The 23880-nt window shown below is 37.8% G+C and overlaps 1 protein-coding gene across 2 annotated transcripts in view; it reads right to left on the minus strand.

Moving 5' to 3' along the window:
- The window catches only part of NAA16 (N-alpha-acetyltransferase 16, NatA auxiliary subunit), a 74166-nt gene that overhangs the window by 28952 nt on the left and 21334 nt on the right, over positions 1–23880 (minus strand). For both annotated transcript variants that reach the window (XM_075422506.1, XM_075422499.1), the window contains exons 6-9: positions 18437–18590; positions 16791–16910; positions 14601–14696; positions 10775–10881 (exon numbers count right to left, since the gene is read on the minus strand). In XM_075422506.1, the coding sequence (XP_075278621.1) occupies positions 10775–10881; positions 14601–14696; positions 16791–16910; positions 18437–18590 (477 nt within the window). The remainder of the gene's footprint in view (positions 1–10774; positions 10882–14600; positions 14697–16790; positions 16911–18436; positions 18591–23880) is intronic.

Consider the following 23880-nt stretch of genomic DNA (forward strand, 5'->3'; position numbering starts at 1 on the left):
ATCAGATCCTGAGCAAGTCAACTTATGAGACTTGTCCTCCTGGAATTTTAAGTCAGAGACGCTACTGTTTAAAACTTGAACTGACAGAGGCAGTATGAGCAAAAGGCTGTCCTTGGTTGATCTTACAGTTACTTCTGCTTAAGTAACTTAATTCCTAGTGGAACTAATGTTTTCACTTCCTTTCGTAACCCACCAATAGATCACAGAGGGTATTTAACTACTAAAACAGTTACAACTTGCTTTAAATTTCTTTAGCTTTCCACATCAAGGAGGGAAAGTGCCTTCTGTCCTGAAAGGGGTAAGGAAAGATCTTCACTGGAGACAGCCTACCTTCCTGTGTAGACAGTCTTATACCTTTTTTTGAGACTGTAGTTTCTGATGTTTCTTCCAGCCAGCCATTTTCTCTCATCCAGTATTTCCTCACAGTCTCCATATTTTTAGTTACTTAGAAAAAGTGCACATGTGCACTAATGTCGGGCTTCAATGGGATCAACCAATGCACCTGCAACACAATCGACGCAAACCTTGATGTTGACTTATTGAAGATCTTCACTCTTTGGAATTTTATCTCATGGATATAGAGGCCAGCTTGTACGGGAACCAGAGTATTTCTGAATATTGCTCAAGTACAAAGAGAACTTTGAGGGAGGTGGGGATAGCATTTCAGGATCTCTCTCGTGAAGAGCAAGAAGTAAGACTGTTCACAATTATTTCTAATACATCTGGACAGCAGCTTACAGAATGTGAAAGTTACCATGTCCCATGCAACAGTTTACACTTCAGGTTATTACTTCCAGCAGCAACATTCTGCCAAGAGCCACAGCTACATTCGCCCCAAACAGTAACTTCGCATGAACAAAAATCTGCCCTAATACTGCAGCAGCACTCCTCACCAAAACTTTCTGCTTTTTGAATATACCGAAAAGATTACAGCCTCTTCCTGACAGAATATGCATTGTGCCAACCATGTGAATTTTACTCAAGTACAGAGATATCAACATGATAAATATATTTTAAATAGGCAAGTATACTTGCTATTTAGAAACTAAAAGAAGCCTGACAAAAAGAATTAATAAGCCTCTGTACTATACAGCAGGCTTTAAGTTAAAGGTTTAGCATTACGGAAAACTCACGGAGAATAGCTACTTTGCTGATAGCTATTTTTTTGATAACAGCGAACTTCAGAAACTGAAGCACTAAGCAAAGAACAGAAACTATAAACCCACTTCTACCATAAAAGAGCCCAGCATAAGTCTCCCATATCAGAGAACAGCAGTGACACCCAGATCAGTATTTCATGTACACACAGACTGTGCTGTTTGGAGACGTTTTCCTCGTAAATGCTCCATGTTTCTAGCATGTAAATAACACATACGCAGTCACATTTCGAAAAACCCTTCATTCCCATAGCAGTAAAGTGGTTATTCCAAAAGGCTCCAAAAATCAGGAAAATTCAACATTTCACACTATTTTAGAAGTATCAACCATGAGTAAAAAATGCCACTATATTCACATTTTTTAAAGTCCTGTTTTGTTTAGATAACACTTCATACTCCTAAAGGGAAGCAGGATATACCATGTTCGTAACAAAAAACCCCAACAGACAAACCCCGTTTTCCTCAGGTAGCATGAAGCTGCCTTTTTATTATAGCCTCCACTGCTATCCCTCCCATACACTGCACTTGCTTAGAATTAACTCATTTTAGTCACCTACAATTCTTACTACTTAGTCCATGGTTAAAAGTGACAAAGACAACAAATTCACTTTCAAATGCAAGTCCCCTGCACAGTATGCTTATGAATTGATGATGCAGAAGTTTAGTACTTTATGGCAAGATCAAAAAAATCAAGCGAATAGATCTCCAAAGGCAGTGTGAAAAGTACACATTTTAAATTGTATTCTTAAGTAAAAGAAACTACTTTTTTCCAGAAATAACTACAGTTCTCCAAAACACGCTATCAATATTGGCCTCACTACACACAAGCACCTCTCTCGTATCATGGGAAATTTTTTTAAATCACACTGGTGGATTCTTCAAATGAGGACAGCTAGTGTTTTTTATTTTCACATGTTCAATCCAGCCATCTTTTAGATATTGCCATGGCAGAAATGGTTTGTTTAGCAGCTGCTAATAGCACAGCATATTAAGAAAACCAATAGTGAATACAAATTTAAACCTGTACAGATTCAGAAACTGGTACCCAAGCACCTGTTCTGCTCCTTCAGTGAAAGTGGCAGCTAAAGGACAAAGGTGGAATTGGGACAATTGGGAATGTGAACCACTCTGTCCACAAGTCAGGGCCCTTAGCCGATCCATGTTGAAGTGCATGACACACACACTCATGAATCAGTCCCCTGAATAGCATCATCTGCTGGAGCCCTACAAATTCTGTGCCTGTTGTTCCCACCTTCAACACACAAAGTATACAGAGATCATGAACTTAATTTCTACAAATTCTGCACCAGAAAAAACTCCGACATGAAGACAACAGATCATGGGACTTGTCCTACTACCTCTCAGAGCAGACTATTTTAGGGTAAAAGGCCATTATCTCTTTAAATGTACGCCACTGTAGAGTACGGGAAGGCAATAGGTACTTGCGATAGTGACCGTGCGCAGCAGTCATTAAAAAAATGAAGTACTGATCTCCAAACTACAGCACCTCATTTAAAGCCTAGCGTATAGCATTTGTCAAGCATTAAAGACAACAGTTCCACTGAGCACCTCTCAACAGCTGTGCGTCAACACCATACCTCAAGAGTAGGAGCACAGCACACCCTGACCCCACCACACCAATACACCCTGCTATGTAACGCTACAAACATTAGGTTTGCTGGAACAAACTGTCTCCATCAGCAGGCAACTACTCAAGGTGAACACAAGCTATCTGACTTCATAAATAATTTAGACACAATTATGACTTCATTAGAATTTTATCAGTAGCTCTTCCTTCACTTTTCCTTCACCAACTAGATGAGGGAAAACATCTACATCAACAGCTTGGCCAAGTGCCTGCTGATTTCTAAGAAGCTGAAAGTATTCTTTACACTGCTCTTTGAGACAAGCAGATGATCACTGACAAAACACCAAATGCACAACTATTAGATTATCTATTAGAATTTGCACTGTGGAACATCACAGAAATAAGGCGGGATATGCCATATGTGCCACTTTGAGAGCTCCAAAATCAAGAATGACGGATGGAGGACTGTACTGAAACAATTATTAGACCCCTTCATACCTAGAAGACAGCATCCTCAGCCTAACCTCATTTCATCACTCTTGAATAAACAACCTGCTCTTTTGGCAAATGCCTACTCTGAAGCACCAGTTATAGATACTTCACATGCCATCTGTTAAACCATGCACATTTAACCTCATACTAAGGCAAGCCTTTCTGTATTTTGAGGCTACTCCGTTCCTAAAAGGCAGATTCTGTCACAAGTGCCTGTTTTTCCCTTTGTGAATGGTCAGAGAAGGGAGAAACAAGAAATTCCAGGAACTGATTTGGAGGGCTATGCTGACAAACACAAAAATCACAGGTAAAGATTCTAAATCACCGACAGTATCCAGATTAGGGATCTCAATGTTGCTGTATATAGGCATGTCCATCTTTATTATGCCTTTCTGCACTGTTTGCTGTAGGATCTTAGTGTTGCCAGACTTGCACAAAATGCAGTTGTCCCAGTACTGAAGTACCAGTTGCAGACTAGCTTGCTGGCTACCAAGTCAATGGCTACAAGCTGATCCTAGGCTGGAAGGTAAAAGCCAGGAAGAAGATACTATCACAGAATCACCAGGGTTGGAAGAGACCTCTACAGAGTGCTTAATCCAACCTCACTTTATAGAGCAGGGTCAGCTGAAGCAGGTTATTCCTGGCTATGTCCATTCACATTTTGATCATCTCCAAGGATGATGACTCCACTGCCTGTCTGAACACCCTGTTCCCATGTCCGACAACCCCCTTGACAAGAATCTTTTCTTTTGCTCATATATTCTCTTGTATTTTAAACTGTGCACCTAATACCTTGTCTGTTCACTGAGCACCACTGAGAAGCATCTGGCTGTCTTTTCCACTCTTGCCTTCAGGTATTTATACATGCAAGATCCCACTTGAGCCTCCTCTTCTCCAGGCTAAACAATCCTAGCTCTCAGCCTCTCTTTGTATGCCAGACACCCCAGTCCCTTCATCAACTTCACAGCCTTTCTCTGGGCTGTTTCCAGCACATCCATATTGCTCTCATACAGGTGAACCCAGAACTAGACAGCACTCCAGATGTCTCACCAGGGCTGAGAAGGATCACCTCCCTTGACCTCATGGTGGTGGCTTTTACTAATGCAGCCCAAGATGTTATTGACCTTTGCCGCAGGCAGTGTTGCTGGCTCATGTTCAGTTTGGTGTCTACCAGAACCCCCAGGTCCGTCTCCGCAGAACTGTTTTCTGCCTGGTCAGTCCCCAGCCTACACTAGAGCACAGGGTTATTCCTCCGAAGGTGCAAGACCTGGTATTTCCCTTCGTTAAATTTTCTTTCAGCCCATTTCTCCAGCCCGTCAAGGTCTCTCTGAACAACTCCTCTTGTGCATCAGCCACTCCTCCTAGTTTTGTATCATCTGCAAGGTTGTTGCGGGTACACTCTGCCCCATCAGCCAAGTAATTAACAAAGATTTTACATACTACTGGCCCCAGTGTGAACTGCCTGAGGACAGCAGTTGGACTTCATGCTGATGACAACACTAAGCCTGCCAGTTCAGCCAATTTTCAGTACATCTTACTGTCTACTAGGCTGTACTTCAACAGTCTGCCTGTGTTACAGGAGACAGTGTCAAAAGCTTTGCTAAAGTCAAGATAAACAGTACAAACTCCTCTCCCCTTGTCCACGGAGGTAATCATTTTGTCATAGAAAGCTATCAAGTTAGTCAGGCATGACTAACCCTTCATAAACTCACCCTACCCACTCCCAGGCACACTATGTCCTTTGTATGTTTGGAAATAGTTTTCAGGATTATTTGATCCATCAGTTTCACAAGCATTGATATGAAGCTGACTGGCCCGTAGCTCCTCAGATCCTCTTTTTTGTCCTTCTTGAGAACAGGAGTGACATCTGCTTTCTTCCAGTCCTCAAGAAACTCCATCCATCCCAATGGCCCTTCAAACATTGACTGGCAGTGCAGTGACACTGTCCGGCTGCCCCAGCAGTTGTGCATGCATCCCATCAGGTCCAATGGGAATATGCACATTCAATCTGTTTAAGAGTTCTATAACCTGATCCTCCTCTACTGAGATATATGTATTTAAGAAAACAATGAAAGTGACACCCATAGGCCCTTGAAAAAAAACCACCAAAGTTGCATACATTCTCTGTTGTCTTGATATACCAAACTTGCTACTTTTACCAGTAACTCGCAGAAGGCTTTAAGAAGATTTACCACAAGTACTGAGCTTGAAATGAGAACCTCACTGTGAAAGATGATGAAAAGCATTATCATGAAAGGTGCTTTGAATTTGTCTGGAATTCCGCTTTGTGAAGAGGTTTGGGGTTTTGTTGTTTTTGTGGATAGTTTCTTTTTTTAGCACAACCATGAAAGTTGTCAATAAAGTGACTGACAATTGGTATTTTCTGCTTTTCCTTGATACATAACAGGAATCCACTCTTGGACATATAAGAGAATAGACACAAGTATCATCAAGACAGCACCCAGGGCACCAACTAGGCATCAGTTGAGCAATTCACTGCCATCTTGTTGCACACAGTCAATTACAGAATATATGCGAATGCCTTACTTACAGTCTCCTTCTGCTCTAAACAGCATCCTATCAGAGAAGTGACTGATACCTAGAAGATCACAATAAAAGTATCACCATATCCAATGTTTGTCTTGGTGCTAGTGGATGTGGGAAGATGCAGGCTGAGAAGGTAAAAAAACCTACAAAGTACCTCCTTGGGACATGTCCTCCCCCCAGGAAGACCAGGCATCTGCTGTGTCTGCCAATTAAAGGCATAGATTCAACGCACAAAGGGTACCGTTTAAACTGTGGATTTAGTGTAATGATGGTGTTTAGCACCAAGTGCCCTCCCTTTCCAGGTAACTCTTCCCCTATAATTCTTCCATTTTGTGATAGGAAGTATCCAAATAAAGTTAACAAGGGGGGGGGGGGGGGGGGGTGTGTGTGGAAATGTCCAAAGACAGAAACATGGAACGAACTTAGCAGTTTCACAGAGCAGGACAACATTCACAGGGTGTCCTCCTGGTGTCTCGGACAATAGCCAGAAGCAAAAGTGTGTTTCAAGAGGAACTGTACAAACAGGCACAGGCTGGTGTCTAAGAGGGTGACTGAACTCATAGCCAAGGCACACGTGTTTACTGTGCAATCCCTGTAATGGTTCCATATTCTACAAACTATTTTAAAATCAGATATTCATGAAGAGAGCCAGAAGTTGCTGGCATTTATTTTAAGATATGAAATAACATTTAACAAATTATACAAACACTTCAAGTCTATACTCATGTTCTCCTCATCTTCATTTCGTCCTTCAATTTAGGAGCCATATATTAATATACATGAATAACTAAAACTTGACTAACGTAGTTTAATTAAAGCATGCTCTGAAAACTAAATTTTCTGGTTTTGACAGAAAACAGCTAATTGCTTCTGAATGACAGGTAGCAACTACCTAAAAAACACCACAAATATCAAGAATAATATTATTTTATCCATACTGTGGTAAAATCATGCTTTATAATACACTAAAGAAATTATCACCAACTCAATCCAACATGTACAGCTACAGTAACAATTTATGCAGGAAAGTGGGTGAACTTCATATTTTTAAGAGATACCCCTTTTTTGCATTTTGCTTGTTACTGGTTTGCTACATGTAAAAGCTATTTCCCCGCACTTGTTCCATATGAGAAGAGCTCCTCTAAGTAATATTTAAGAGTCTGCTAGCTGTTTTGACAACCCAAAAATTAGCTTATTGACACATCGAGTCAAACACATTGTCCTTACAAGACACTACAAGATCAGCTGAGAAAAACAAATACTGAGCTCAGAATGCAGGTGTCTTCCTCAACACTAGTAAGCTGCATAGGAAGATCTCAGCTCTTGTTCAAACCAGCCATTTCCTTTCCTTTCTGAAACCTTAAGTACATAGAACCTGGTACACCACTTAGTACAGTTGTGAGCTTTGTCTTTTACGTAACCACACTCACTTTACACTATTTCACCATGACCAAGAATTTTCACATTTAAAAAGCCCCAGGGTGTATTTACCACATTCCCTAGAGGCTGCCACGTGATGAATAGGAAGACATATAGCCAATTTCTTCACAACATACAGCAGCTACTTCAAGAGTAATTTGAAACAAACATACAGTGATCAACATTATTCCAACTGACTAAATATTTTTTAAAATAAGAACAAAGCCATCAAGACAGCATTTCATCAAATGATTTCTCTAGTATGTTGTGGGTAAAAAGCAATCTATGACTGAGTATCAGCAACGATGTACCACCAAACATAGTCTGTATAGTATTACAAACTTGTTTTGAATGAGGCACTTCGGAAAACACAGTAAGACTCAGTCTGACAGTCTATCACCCTCGAATTCATCTTTTCTTCAGTTGGGAAGACACAGAATCTGGCTGTGTACCATGCAGCAAGTTAGTAAGTGATTAGTGCACGGCTTTGTTATTATGCTCCCTGTTGGCAGATACCAATTATCACTTGAGAAAGAACTTGAACTCTCTACACAACATATCCTTACTCATCCCACATAGAAAAAACAGCTGCCAATATTATAAAAAGCGATGAAACACACACCTCCTTTTCAGTTGGCCTTTGTCCAACATTTCCTCCCGCAATTCAATGCCTCTCTTCTTTCTTATTTCAAAATTAGAGTAATTTTATGCTACCGCATGGTATAGAAGTGCACTCAGGATACTGAAGAGCTAGCAATATTTTTTTCCCAGTTATGTACTATTTTAATAATCAAAAGCTCTAGCCACAGAACAATACATTTGATCAATTTTAAATGGCAGTAGAGTTTCTAGGCAAAAGACAATTGTTGGCTCCATTTCTTCAAGCACCTCACCCTTCAATCTCTACTACTTTTATCTCCTCCAGCGTAGGTGACTTGACAAAGAGGAAGAAACAGTCAACAACACAGTTCACATGCTACTTAGACTAGCATTACAGCACAAAAACTTAAGAATAAGAACCACAAAGAACTCTGAAGGATTATACAATTTATTGGATAACTCCCTCCTAGCAGTAGGAAGAAAAACATTAGTTAAGATGACTGCTTTGCAAGCCGTGAAGGACCACACAATCTACAATTGGATCTTCTTGCAGAAGCACGTACAGCAATTTACAGCAAAGCAAGCTTAGCACTTTCTCCCCCTCTCCATCAGCTTCCAGAGTTATTTTAAAGTCTGCCTTAAGTGCCTCTGAAACGTAATTATCTCCAGTCTCAGAGGGTTAACAACTCCCTCCTAGAAAGTAACAAACTGTCACTGACTATGTGATGAAACATCCAGCTAACCTGCTTACCCCAGGTTTCACCATACCATCTTTGTCACCTTCTCAAGTGTCCAAGTTCCAAGCAGTTGACAAATCTTGAACAGTTGTGTAGTCACATACAAACCTCTGCACATTGCACACGGAACACAAAGCCAACATATGATTTTTTTTTCTGCTGTGGAATTTTAGGGAAGACAGATTGCATAACAAAGCATACTTTAACTTGTTAACAGACTTAGTTGTTGGGGAAGATGCTACCTCAAAAGAAGTCTTTGAGAATGCCAAAAATCAAAGCTATACATAACCTCTCTTTTACCAAACAGATTTCAGATTCTCATGCCTTTGGCTACTCGAAGAAAGTCTCTTCCAGCAATAACCTCCAGATTACTTTTTCTCATGAAACAAACAGCTTTACATTATTATACTATGATGTCTCTCCCACTTACAGTACCCTTCTGTGACTTCACCCAAGAGATCTTAAATCGTTCTGCTTTAAGTAAGAAAAATTAAAAACATCTCTCCTCCTTAACCAAAGCAAAGCATATTCTTTTAGCACTTTCAGTTATTTCAGTATAGGTTTTTGGTGGGACATTCATTCTTCTTTCTAGAAGCAACTGGTCAATGAAGCTTCCTCAATGTTAAGTTTCAAAGATATGAAGTACTCATATAGTAGATACTGTGGGAACAAGTATAAGCTGTTCCCAACACATCCCAGTGAAACAGATGGGACACACAGCAGGCAGCTTCAGGTTCAGACATCTGCACTCAGATAACCGTTATACAGGTGCCTGTGCTCCCTCTACAATCCAAACAGATCTGTCTCATCTGCCCAGCACAGTCAAAAAGAGCCTTGACAGCTCTTCAACTGATCCTACATAGGAAGCCACACACAGTGGTGAGCTGAAGAGCTCTTAGAGTCCACTGACCTATATTCACATGCCTGAATCTGGAATTTAAAGTCATACCTGACCAATAAAAACACATTCGAGAGAACTTGGGAGACAAATGACGAAACTTCAAGTTTGGCGCTGAATTGATACGGTAACAGGCACCTTTCTTTATAAGTCTGCCCCAAAACATGATAGTCTTCATTTTTTTTTTTTTACCCATCATTTCAAAATCAATTAAGCGCTAAAAACCTTTTCACACATCAAATGAGTTTGCATGTATCCTTTACCTTGTAGATTTTCTTACTTCAAACAGTAGAGGTAAAACTTCACACAGCACTAACTGTACTTCTGTCTAGATAGTCAGTTTATCAGTATAAAGAATTTCAATCCAGTTTCAAAAGTCTGCATTGAAAAGTCTGCATTAGCAACAGGCACTGTAGAAAAGCTTGTACCATAAATGATACCAGAATTTACTAAAAATATGTCAGCCATGGAGACACAGTGCAGATTATATTCTCCAAAGAGAAGTGTATTGAAAATTTCACGTTAGTACAACTAGCAGACAGACTCTTCGAAAGAAGAGTAATTTTAGTCCAAATAAAGGAATAACCATTGCTGGTTGAAAAAGCTGCATCACGCATTTATGGTTTTCCCAGCCACAAAAACCCCTCCTTACCTAATCATGAATGAGTTCAAATACCTAGAGTTGTATTGCTTGTAGTACAGACAGCAACGTCTGAATAGACTGACCTTTATTTTCTACACATTTTAGTAACACATGCTTGAATTTGAAAATTTATTTCTAGTATGCCTTACTGACAAGCTTGGAAGGAAGAACTACATTTGAAACAATAGTTCTCATAATTTTGCCAAAACTGAGAGTTCAGAAGTGCAAAAATTAAATGTTAAAGGTTTAGTGAAAGGCTGAAACCATCCTTTGTGGTAAATACTTATGTATTGTATTGACACAATTCAGAAATGTACATAGAATAATTGCCATCTGTGTGACATTTTAAAATCATGACTTCTGGTGACATCATAAACCATAAGTTGAAAGAATCCTGGCATACTCGCACTCAAAATATACAAAGTTATTGGTTATATTTGATTTTTTCAAGAACTTCAGTGCATTCTGCACCAATCCAACTTCAAGGATTTTGACATCACCTGTCTACAGAAGTGAAGTTTCATACATATCATCAAGTGATCATTCATGTACAACAAAATAGCACTTAAAGGAGAAAAATGTTCAGCAACAGTTATTGGCAAGTTACAGGAAAATATATATAAAAACAGTTACATAGTCTATTAGAAACTCAATATAAGACTTCAATAAAACCAAATAAATACTAATTTTTACCTTTTCTGGATTGTAATATAAAGATTTCAAAGTGGTAAACAAGGGTGGGCAGCCTTTACTGAAGTTAACCCTCAGGAACTTATCCATTAGTTCTCTAAATTTTTCACCTAGAAACAAAAGTGTATTTGGTTATATGTCAGTGATTGCAAGTATTATATAAATAAGCACTATTTGCTGTGCAGCTCTGGATAATAGAGTAACTGAGAAACTGCCATTAAGCGTTTTCACCTTTCCTGTTATTTAAGAAGATGCAAATATGCTTCGGACAAAAAAAGATCAGAGTAAAATGCGTAAGTTGCTAGCGTTTAGGAGACTGCCGATGAAGACATGGGAACAGTCCTCAAACCTGTAAAATCTATTAAAAAGAGCAAGTCTTTAGTGCTGGCTACAGAGGATGTAGCAAGGGCTATTTAAACAAACATTGGAAAAAATTATAATGATAAGAATAACTAAACACTGGAATGGATTACCTTGGAGATCTTGTAAAAGCTCCATCATTGGAAGTTTTATGATTAAGTTAGACAAATGTGTGTTAGGAATAGTGCAGATATAAATTATCCTGCTTTGAGGAAGAAGGATGGATGAAATGAACCCTCTACCTCTCTTCTAGTCCTATTTTTTACGAGTAGGACATGACTTCCGATGATAATATGATTGTTTCTGGAATCAGAAACAGAATAGAAGACCGGGTTTGAGAAGGGTAAGCATCATATGAGAATCACCTTTATAAAAATATACTGGCAGAAAGCTAAAAATCTGATTTAGTTATGTTTCCAGGTAAAAGTCACAGTACTTGCAGTATGCCACCTTTCTGAGGAAAGCTGTTTCCAAAAAAAAAAAAAAAAAAAAAAAAAAAAAGAGAGAGAAGCAGGACCTCAGGGAGAATATATCCAGTTAGGAAAAAAGCTGGCTTTAATGTTTTTATTCCCATGATGAAAAGTGGTTGTTTTCAGCTATTTCCATGTTGATGGGTTTGTTTGGGGTTTTATTTTATTTGGTTTTGTCTGCTTTGCATAGGGATGAAGTTGCCACACTTTACTGCCTACTCTGTAGTCGACTTTTACATGTCTTTGAACAAGGAAGCAACACATTTAACATCATGCTAACACACACAAAACTGTTGAAACAAACTTCAATTCATTAAGAACACTACAAATTTGCTTAACGGATTGTTTTATAGATATTCAGAAAATAAAGATACTACTGCTTTGTATAGAACATTTTTATGTACTTCCACCAATTCTTAGTTGTCCTACACTTATTGTTACCAGCGCTGTTACTGAGACTAACAAAAGTAATTTGTTTTCACCTCACTGTACTGAAACAAACTGCTGCATATATAAACTCTTACTACCCGTGGATGGGGATCCACAACTGGACTATAAGCATATTCTTTACTACAGGTGGATTAATTAAAGCTTATTTTCTTGCATTACAAGAAACCCCCCCAGTAAGACAAAAAATCCATCTCAGTTTCTCAATTTCTTCCACTGAATTATTCTAACTTATATTCTTGATGGAAGAATTGTAATGAAGAATTCAAGAAAGGAAGATTATTCAAGTTTCCATTAAGTAAATATTTATTCATAGGAAGCAGAACAGCTTTAAAACAAAATCTGAAAAAACTCAAAACACATGCATAGGTACCCTCCTGTGACATGATGCCAAGCTCAAAATTTAGTCCGAGGCACAGAAGAGCTGACTACAGGAACAGTGAATCCACAGCATTAGCACATCTAGAACTGGATGGCCAGACTCTACCTCCCCAGCCTTGGTCAGTCTGCAAATTAACTGTTAACACCCTTCCTCCGTGAAGGTGGTTTCCAGCTGGATCAAGGTGCTGATGTGTATCCAATACAAGGTTTTAATTAAGATGCAATGCGTGGCAAGATCTAGGAAGGACTGCCCTTTTAATACAAACCTGCACTTTAGGGCATTTTGAAGCCAATTCTGAAGCAATCAGTGTTGGTTGCAAGCGGTCAGTGACCACACTGAAACAGCAACCTCATTTAACCAAAAACTCTATCCTCCTGGAATTTGCAAATACATTTCTGCAACCAAGTTTGTTTCTGCACCTTCACATTCTCTTTAACTTTTGCCAACAGGAATTCTTATCTGCTGTAGTTCTAAACACAAGAAATCATGTAGTAAATAGATTCGTTTCTAGGGGATCAAAACCAGTCTTATACATCCATGACTCAAAGATTAACAGACTAACAGAAGTGCAAGTTTTAATTTAGAAAAATTCTTATTTGTTATGAAGCACTGCAGAAAGCAGCCGTCAAATTTTTCGCAATTGATCTAATCATGATTTTCGCTTTCACTTACGCTACTGCTACAGCAGAATCAACTAATCCTGATTAGCAAACACACTTCTACTTAAATGAACATTAGCTGTGAAACTACACTGTCAGACAGAAGGCAGCCTAGTGCAATACATACAGTGAATTCAACAGCAAAACACACTATTAATAGAGACATGGAAAAGAGTTTTGCTGGTTGTTTCCTTGTTTGCCATGTATCACTAACAATTTTATTACATGAGAAAAACAATTACTTGTCATCTAGTTTTTTAAATCTAGCTGAATGGCCTTAAAATTTGCCATTGTACCTTCAAAGAAAATTAAATGTCTGGATTAAGTAAGGCACAAGTGGTAACTTCAGGGCTAAATCTCTTATGAAGCAGTTAAAATCCTATGATTTTACAGAGGAAAGGTGTATGCACATTCAGACTCCTGAACAACAACAGAATAGTGGACTAGCTATGCTCTGTAACATTTCAATGTACAACAAACACAGTACTCAGTGAATAAGCTAAATGAAAAATTAACCTCACAAAATTAAAAGGATGAGCAGATACGCTGGGAATTTGTAGCTGAACTTAAAAATGTCACGAAACTTGATATCTAACTTACATACTTTATATGTATTTCCAAAATTTTTTTAGTGAGTTAGAGCAGTTGGACAGCTACATACCAAGCATATATTTTTATGGGATTTACCATTTCATTTAGCCTCCTTCCTTCTGTTTTGGAAGATCACAGCTCTCTGTTTTAAAAAGTATATACCTATTCCCTCCAGAACTGAGGATATTTGTGCACTGTATTTCAAAACAACTTTTGCAAGGTCACTGAAAGAACTTAGCTATAAAATTAATTTGTGCTACATAACAATGCTGACCAGCTCTTTGTTCCTATTATTAAATTATTAGCACAAAGTTAATGTTGTAGATTTACATTCTAATGGTTCTACAACAGTGTTGTACACTCCACAAGATATTCAGACTCACAAAAAATGATTTGGTGTTTTCTGTACAGTACAAAACTATTAGAAAATTGATCAGTCCTATGCCATTGTGATTGTTACATACATCATTTACACCTAGTTTCAGTGTTTATAAAATATAAGTTTGCATATATATATATTAAAGAACAGGAGGGTTGTGTATATACACACACCCCTATGCCTTTAAGTCAAGTGTGCTATACCCCTTGCCTTTTAACTTATGATTCTTAACTTGCATGATGCAGAAAAAGGATGTATAAGAATTCCTACAGTCTATATACCATTCTGTACTGTAGTTTTATCAATACAAACAATGTTACGTTTGTATTACCATATTCACACACATGAACTTTTTCTATCATCTCCTAAAACATAACAAATAATTTTGTCTATTCCAAGAGAAATGTCCCCATCTGATTTGTGTACATGTACAAATAGATATTAAATGCATAAATAGGTATGAAATGCACATTCAACAGCCTGATGAAAACTTTAGAAAACCACAAATAAACTGTTACAGAACAAATATGCAACTTGTTACCTGAAACAAAGTTTAAAGGTAATCTTCTAGGTGAAACTGCTCTGGGATGTCTTTTACTAACTTCTTCATAAATCTGAAGCCTCTCTTCTAAAGTGCCTATTATCAGTAAATATAACAGATAAGTAACACATAAAAATCTATTCTTCTAAATGTTTTTAAACTGTTGAGAATTAATTTAGCTAGACTTCTTATACGGTTTGGATTTGGAACAATTTAAACATTTTGGGCTATTCCTTCCAGTAAATCATAAACATTACTGTGCATTGAAGACACACTGTACGTACAATACACAACTACCAACATGCATCGCTAAGGATAAGCTGCAAACACTACAATCACCTTGCACACTCTGACAACACTAGAGTTTGGTTTCTTTGTTACATGCTGTACAGACCCATTCCCACAGCAGTTTGACATCCATAGCTTCAGCTGTTTTTTCACCATGCATTCAGTTCAGACACACTTAAAGCATTCAGAGAGTGGCTTTCTAAATCATAGGTATACAATAGCATACTATACAAGCATGCCATTATTATAGGTCCTCTGGTGGCAACAAAAACTGAGCACAGTACTGCCAATGTAAGTACTGAGCACCAGAAGTCTTTACACCTTAATGTTTAACAAAAATAAAGCTACTTAAAGATTTTCTCCCCACTCCTCCCCTTTCCCCCATAATATGCTTTGGAGCTCCAATGTGGTTAGGAATTAAATAAAACTAATCTGTTGCTTTGAAATGCCATTTTCTTGTAATTAGGATCAATTTTGCTTTAATATTAAATTCATCAGGCAATTTAAATAAAACTGAATGTACAGATCAAGAATATGACACAACATATATCTGTTTTCCTTTCATAAGAAAAACAAATTATCTTGTCACTGAGCTCAGATGTTGGGGAAGGGGGGGGAATATGTTACCCAGTGGCTCCAAGAGATGTAGAGTTCTGAAAGTTATACTAAAATAATGTTTGGATTGGAACTAAAGCATATAAAAGCCCTAATTGAAGTCACAAGTTGGAGCTCCAGAACTTACCATGGGGGAGGAAATAGTCCTAAGACCACCTAAAAAAATAAAGTAGCATTATTAGTTTTATAAATTAGTACAGTTTTAATCTACATAGGATTTTAATATACCAAACAAACTACTGGATTGCTTCTTTGTTAAGAACTACACATTTTCATCGATGTTTTTATTATACCAAACAGAATAATCAAGCTTTTTTGTAATTTATTTTCCAAGACAATAATCATGATGTTCGACTCTACAGATACACTAGGAAAACCAAAGGGCACCACTCCTCTCTGCATAAATTTAACAAACACCATCATTTTCATTTCCCAATCACAAGCCATATTCCCAGATATTATGAAACCCAACTGTAAAACTTCCTAAAAGAAAGCTGATTGAGAAATAATGCAGCTATAATATTTATGAATAATATCCTTGTGGGCTTATGATTTATGATGTCATCAGAGTAACTCCAATAAAGCTTCCACCAATTACTGAACAGTGAAATACAAGGAAACCATTCCTGTGTAAAGGTAAATACTTGGGAAAGTTACTACTGCAAACCACTTATCACAGCATAAATTGTTGCAATATTGTAATCAAAAAACCAGACAATTAGCTATTTTCCTGGAAAGACAGAACAGCAGTAATATGAACTAGCATTGGAATAACAAAGATTGTCACATTTATCACCTTTTCCTCCAAAGAACAGCTAGCTTAAGGTTTCTTTTCAGAAGGCCTATCTTTAAAAGGCCATCTGAAATAGATATTTGAGTATTTTTCTACATGGCTGTAGAAAGAGACACCACCTAAACAAGTTTCAGAATGACAGTTCATGTTGTGGTGCATGATATAGTCTGACAATCAACTACTAGACAGGAATGAATGACGATTTGGTTTCCAAATTCATAGGCAGCAAGGAAATGTTCTTAGTGTAAGCACGTTAGCAAATGCCACCTTTAGTTCCAAGGGAAAGATTTGCTGTTCATATTTTCATGCATACAAGTTTTTCACTGAACATTTTTAAAACGCATAAACACAGTAACACCATATTCAAGATTAGAAGGTACATGATTTTCTGCCGAGTAAAACTTTTTAACCTAAAACAGTAACATATCAAACAGGAGTTTGAAGTATATTCTGTATCATACGTATTTTCAATGTATCTGCATATCTTCACTTACTAGGTTGTAGGGCCTTTTCCAAGCCTTCATAATAATACCAGTTTTCTGCATTGCGCTCAATTAACTCTTTGTATACTTCACCAGCTTCTTTCAGTCTTCCCAACTTCAGTAACATCTCTCCTAAAAACAACACAGTAAAGAGCTGTGAATTACATGACAAAGTGCTGATGGCTTCGGAGTAAAGTTTACACAACTAGATACATAAAAACTGGCTTAATCCTATGTAGATATTTAGGATCAGACTTTATTTTTCCAAATACATTAACTATTACAAGTGCTACTTGAGGCTACCACACATATAGCTCAAAACAGTCTGGAGTATTCAGCACCTGTGAAAACAAAGACTATTTGAACACCTCTATCTGAATATTTAAAATAGATATTGGGATTATAAAGAAACAAGCAACTCTTCTTTCCAGGACTCCAACACACGACACTTCTTACCAGGCTGCTTACTTAACTACACCTATATTTTTCACACCAACTAACCAGTTTTTAAACCAGTGAAATCACCAGTTAAATAGGTCTACTGGGTCTGGCTTGCATGAAATTCTTTTTCTTCACAGCAGCCTGTACAGTGCTGTGTTTTGGAATTTGCGAGTGAACGTAACACACTAATGTTCTCGCTACTGCTTGTAGAGCATCAAGGCTTTCTTTTTTACCCCCACTCTACCACCCAGCAAGCAGGCCAGTGTAGACAGTAAGCTGGGAGCAGACACAACCTGGACAGCTGACCCAAACTGGCCAAAGGGATATTTCATGCTACACAGTGTCATGCTTAAGAATAAAAATTGAGGGGAAGGCATGTTTGGGCAGGTGGCCATTGCCTGGAGACTAGTGGAGCATCAGTCTGCTTGTGGGAGGTGGCAAGTGATTGCCTTCGCATCACCTGAGGATCTGGCATTTTATTTTTTTCCTTCACTTAAGCTATCTTTATCCCAACACATGAGTTCTCTTGCTTTTGCTTTTCCTATTCTCTCTCCTGTCCTGACAATGGAGGCTGGGGGGAGCGAGGGAGCAGCTGTGTGGGGCTTACCTGTTGGCCACAGTCAACCCACCACAGCTGTGCAAGCAAGGAGCAGCTGAAGAATATATGCTGTTACACTGTGTAACTGCACATATTCAGAACTCTGTATTAGTACTTCAAACCCACAAAACAATAGTGAGTTATTTCAATCAAAAAAGTCAACTTCAGTATTGATCTAAGGAGGGCAATACAAGTAAGTGCATTAGAAAACTTAAGGAAACAAGAATTTGATACTTCAGTCAAAAAAAAAAAATCAGTGTTTGTACTACAAACAGTATTCTTCATAAGATTCTTCTTCGTGGGATGAAAACTTGTTTATACTAGCTCAGATTTATGGAAAGGTACTCTAGTATGCACCAACATAATCTCCAAGATGTCCTCTGTTCCTGTGTCAGCCCAAGATAAACTACCTGCATCCGCTATCCACTTTGGTAGGGCAAGTTACTTGAGCACAAAATTGTAAATCTGGTGTTACCAGTTTCCCTACAGTAATTGTTTCAAATCAATTAAAGATTTCATATGTTTTTTATATTACTGCTTTATCGTATGTGAAAGCCAGCACCAAAACCTAAACCAAAAGTTTAGAATGAAATTGGCTGAGTGAAGAATGACGACTTACCTTTGATTTCTTCTACTATTAATTTATCACATATTTGCTTTTCATATGTCTCTATATGTTCTAAAGACTCCTGAAATAGATCTGCCTCTCTCATCACTTGATTTTGATATAAAATCAGTTCACTATATTCATAATCTATTTTATTAGGAGGAATCTGGGGGGGGAAAAAAGCAATAGGTTAGTTAACATTTACCTGTATACCAATGGTATGCAGTATTACAGAACTCAAGATTCAGGCTACAGAATTTATTACATCTATTTTTATACCCATTCAAACATTCACAGTTTAAAACCCCCATTATTCACTATCAAATTAGATTAATTCAGGATATCCTTTGTTAGAGAACAGTTTAAAATAATCCTGTATTTCTCTATCACTGTGGTGAGCTAATTAAAAACAGAATCTTTGCCTTCTCTCATAAAATTCAATACAAATTGCAAAGGTCTTGGTAATCTTTTCCTTGTGAAGGACTCTTGTACTCCACACCAGTGTTGGCCTAAGTTCCGTAGCAGATTGCTGGGATATCACAATACCCATTTTTAGCATACCAAAAATTCTGGATCAAGCTATTTCCAACAGCAATGAACCACCCAAATACTGGCCATAGCTTCACACCCATAATTTTTCAGACAGGAAGCTTACGTTATTTCTCTCTAACCAAGTCTTCTTTGTACTACACTTCAATCCCCCGGCAAGCACAGTGCACAAACATGCAAACACAATTATTCTGAGGTCTGCTGCCAGTTGCATACCTAGAATTATTGTCAATAGGCTGTAGTAAAACTAGTGGATCACCTGCCCTCCAGTGACACATCAGCCACTGAAACAGAATGACATTCAAAAGTATTCCTTTCTAGGGATAAGTCCCTAAAGCGTATTTAGGCATTGAAAAGTCTTACCAGATTCATAATAATTTCATACTAAATGCTCTTCACAAATATACACAGAAGCTACTTCTATTACAAGTAAATTGCAAGAATTTCAGAGATCAAATGCAGAAGTCTGCAGAAAATGCCCAGCAGATCTATACAACAGTATGCTATGCAAAATACACTGCTTCACTAGAAACTGTAGAGACAGTTAGTCCAACATGATTTTAACAAAAATAGATATGAAGTGGCTGAGCTTGATAAATGTTAATGATTTTCTTTCCCATGACACTACATATTTTGTTTCTTCCTGAGCAAGCAACACTTTCAAGTCACACTGGTCAAACGGTTTACTATTACTTTTCTGTTCCCCAAGTAAAGCTCTTCCACCACCTTCTTTAAAGAACCAAGTAATTTAATTAACAAAAACAAACTAAAACATTCAACTGGTTGAAATTAACATTCATATTAAAAGAATCTTGTCCTAAACCACTACTTGCAGCCCTTCCCGAAGCACAGACCAATTCTATGAGATTTAACATTTCTGTTTACATGCTCCTTGAATTTTAAGAGGCAGCTTTTACAGTACAGTGAATTTTTAGAAGGAGGATTTCCTTTTAGATAGAAATGTCCTGAAAGACAGCATAGCTAAATAAAATAAAGAAGGGTGTATCTTGCAATGAACATCAGTTTTGGGTGCTTTAAATAGCATTCAAGTATTTTTTAGTATCTGCTAACATATTGTAGTAAATGATGGCTAATGAAACAAGACTAGACCTTGCACATAGTAGAATCAGCACATAGCATAAAATCCTACGCATTCCTTAAGGTGTATTTCCTCTATCTGCAGCTCCATTTCTGCTTCCACCTTTGCTCGGTTTTCATCCATATTAAACACTGGAAGTCACTAATAAAGACATTGTTACCCAGAAAGCATTTTAACTGCTCCACAGACTTGACACACCCAACAGGAGTTAAGCATTTAAGCATGTCTTCCTGCTTATCCTCACTGCCACACCACAGAACTGAAACTGCAGAACACCAACTTCGTTCTTTCTCCTTCACTTCCCTCAAAAATATCCTCCCCTTTAATACAATATACATGTCCAAATTCCACAAGCAGTACAGCTTTTTAGCACGTCATGAATTGCTTTTAGGTCTTCAAAACATAGATTACTCCAATAATCCTCAAAAAAGTATGTAAAAGACCAGCAACAGGTATCATTTAACATTCTCGTAGCTCTTCTGGCTTGGCAGCACTAACAAAACAATGAAATGTAAAAAAATCAAATTAACTCCCTCTTACAGGGCAAATCCGCCAGAAAGATACTGCACTTGCTGCCACTCCATTTAAAAAGCTATTCTTAAAAGAAGTTTTAAGGAAAGTTTATTTTTAAAGAGATTTTGAAATCTCTTCAGGTTAATGATGATTTAAATAAACAGTTCATCAGAAGACAAGCAGCTTATAGCCCCAGTACTTAATAATCAGACTGTCTTATAAAGAATAAGATATTATATAATGTTTTTTCCATGCCATCGTTATTGCTGCACAACACATCTGAACTCCTCCCTCCTCCCAGAAGAGTAATGATTCTTGCACACGAGATCTCCATCTTTCTTATGAACTCAATTCTGCTGTTTCACAATAAATTTCTTCCTCTCTGGACCAGAAAAGAATCAACTTTACAACTGCAGATGCCCTAATGTAACTGTCACTGAAACAATGTGACAAGATGCAGCCAAAACATACCTAAGAGCAGACCCCCAAAACTCCAGAGGTTTTCTGTCCATATCTGTAATTGTGGGCCTGATGCAGAAATTAGGAATAAAATAAAAATTAAGAATAAAAATTTTGTTCTGGAAAAGAAGAAAGGAAAAATGGGACATACAACAGTAAAACAAATTGCATAGTTGTTTTACACCTTGGTTCCCAAAATGTAAATTCTGAAGCGACTCTTAAGTCATTTCATTTAGCTTGGACAGCACAGGCTGTTATATTTCCTGCAGTGATGTCTGCATTCAACCTCATAACCTGTTTTTGACTGAAATATTGTGCATCTGGCTAATTTACAGCTTTCAGATGACACGCAACGCTGATCTGGATACATCAAGAGACAGAAAATTCACCATTTCCGATGATAACTTAGCCATTAGAACAAAACTGTCAGTGATAAGAAGTGATTTATCATTTGAATTTGTTGCTCAACTTCCTGATGATTGTTTCTTTATTTTTCCCTACTAAGCAATCTTCCTTGCTATCATTCTTCCCATAACCAGTACCTAAACTGTACTACAATCATCTAGGTTTTTTCTGCTTACAGTAAAGGAGGTAATCTCTGCCCTTAACAGCATTTTCTCTCGTCCTCTCATCTTTTCATATTGTTCTTTTCATTTTCTAACTTCAAGAACAGGGCCATCATTAAGTCTTGATCTCTCAGCAATCAGTGCTCTACAGAGAAAAAATCCCCTCTTCTCAGAAATAAGGGTATTTTTTGGTTTTCACCCATAAGACTACCCTGAGGGACTATTCCACAATAAATTAAGTCAATCTAACTGCAGCCTGGATCAACAAAGGCAGTTCACTTCCCTCTGTTATTCCCCTTCCTCTTTCCCCTCTCACCTCACGGTTGTTCAGTTCAGCCAATCAATCCTTCAAAGGAGTGATTATTTTTCTGTCACTTTGGCTTCCTGAACCAGCCCTCCACGAGTCAACCAGTGCTGCACAAGGAAGTAGTAGGAGCACACAGGAAAAAGTCAGACTGCTGGTTTTGGCAACGGCTTGTAGCTAGATTAGCTCCATTATTTTGTAATACTGCATCTTCAGATACTCACCTACAGTCACCAAAATGACTGTTCCTTGATCTTTTTCTTAGTTTTATTGCTTGGCTTTGGCTGTTAATTCATATCTGAACGGACAGAGCTGCCCGAGTAATCCAAGTAAATGAATATAATCACCCTACATCACCATTATTTACCAGTTATTATGACAGCAGCATTTTACACAACACATTACATTTATTTCTTTATCCATTAACAACAATGGTAAACAGTATCAGGCATAATACAGATTGTCATAAAACTCCTCGAAAGCTTCAGTTTGTTGAAGGTTCCCATTCACTAGTGATTTGGAAACCCTTCAGTCTTTCAACTCTCCTTTTATCACAGTCACATACAATATTCTATTAAGTCAGTTACCAAAGTTCACCTATTGAGCTGGAGCGCACACAGAGTACAGGGAAAGAGAAGAAATTTGGAAAGTAAAGTAAGCAAGAAGCATACCTCCTACAAGATCAATGGAGTGTCCAGAACTCAACTATTTTAAGTGCAGGACTTAAATATCCAGAGACTGCACAAACAGTACATTTGGGGACTACTGTGGAAGAGCCAAAGCATGGCAAAATTGAGCTGAGGTTTGCCTGGGCTCTCCTGGCTGTTCTGGACCCAACACATTGATTCTCTCTTCCGGTGGCTGGGGCTCTACGTTGGCCTGCGCTCCTCAGGGAGACGGTACAGGAAAGCACAAGGCTATCTCTATTTGCAATAGAAATGAAGCTAATGTGGTCATCCTTCTTTTTAGTGTTTTGGGGAAGAAAACACAACGTGCCTCCTAACTGTCTCTACCAGTCTCCAAAAAAAAAAAAAAAAAAAAAAAAGGAAAGGCTTGACATGAATAATTTTCTATGAACTCACGTTGTCCAACATTTGTAGCATATTTCTGTCCTTCAATGATTAACCAGCTTTTCCACCATTTGCCCATGACTGCTATTATGCTAATCAACTGTTAAACAGCTCACTGTTCAAGCACAAATCACTTCCTATTTATGGAAGTTTTCCAAGTATTTCCAGTTTTACTAAAAAACAGCAGAGCTTCTCAGGATTTCTTTGATTCAGGGTAAGAATTAACATTGTCATAACTTGCACAGCAGACTCAATTGATTTAATATGTTCTTCTATGACAGATGGTATTTAAATCTGGCTTAGTCACTAGACTGAAGTGCATATCATCATGACTGTCCTCAAACAAGCATATTTATACAAAACCTTTTAGAAAAGACAACAACATTAACAGCATCACTTCCATTCTCCCCACAGGGCCAATACCACTGTTAAGCCCTCTCACTCCTTGAAAGAACCTCGATTTCTTACACTCCATTTTCTTTTTTTTTTTTAATCTATTATACAGTCTTTCTAATTCTAACAGTCATTCCAACACTGAACTCAGATTGGGTTCTGCTGACTCATTTGAGAACCATGACTTTTTTGCTGTCAAATGCTCATAGGAGGTGACCCAATTCTCATTTAAACTTACTGTTTTCAGTTTTTATTCAGCACTGTACAGCTCTTGAAATATCCAGCTATATATACCTGGTTTGTAACATCCTTTGAGCATGATACACAATCAAGACACAAACACTGGTCTGTCCTAGCAATTACTGATTTCCTTTCTTACAGTTAGTCCCATTCTTGCTGTATGACATCCCAAATGCAGTTCTCTCAAAAAGGATGTGGGATTTTTGTGTAAAAAAAAAAAAAGAAAAAAATCACAATCTATAGGTCAGGTAATATCTCAGTAT

This window comes from Opisthocomus hoazin, chromosome 1, assembly GCF_030867145.1.
Source record: "Opisthocomus hoazin isolate bOpiHoa1 chromosome 1, bOpiHoa1.hap1, whole genome shotgun sequence".
NCBI classification, from domain to species: domain Eukaryota; kingdom Metazoa; phylum Chordata; class Aves; order Opisthocomiformes; family Opisthocomidae; genus Opisthocomus; species Opisthocomus hoazin.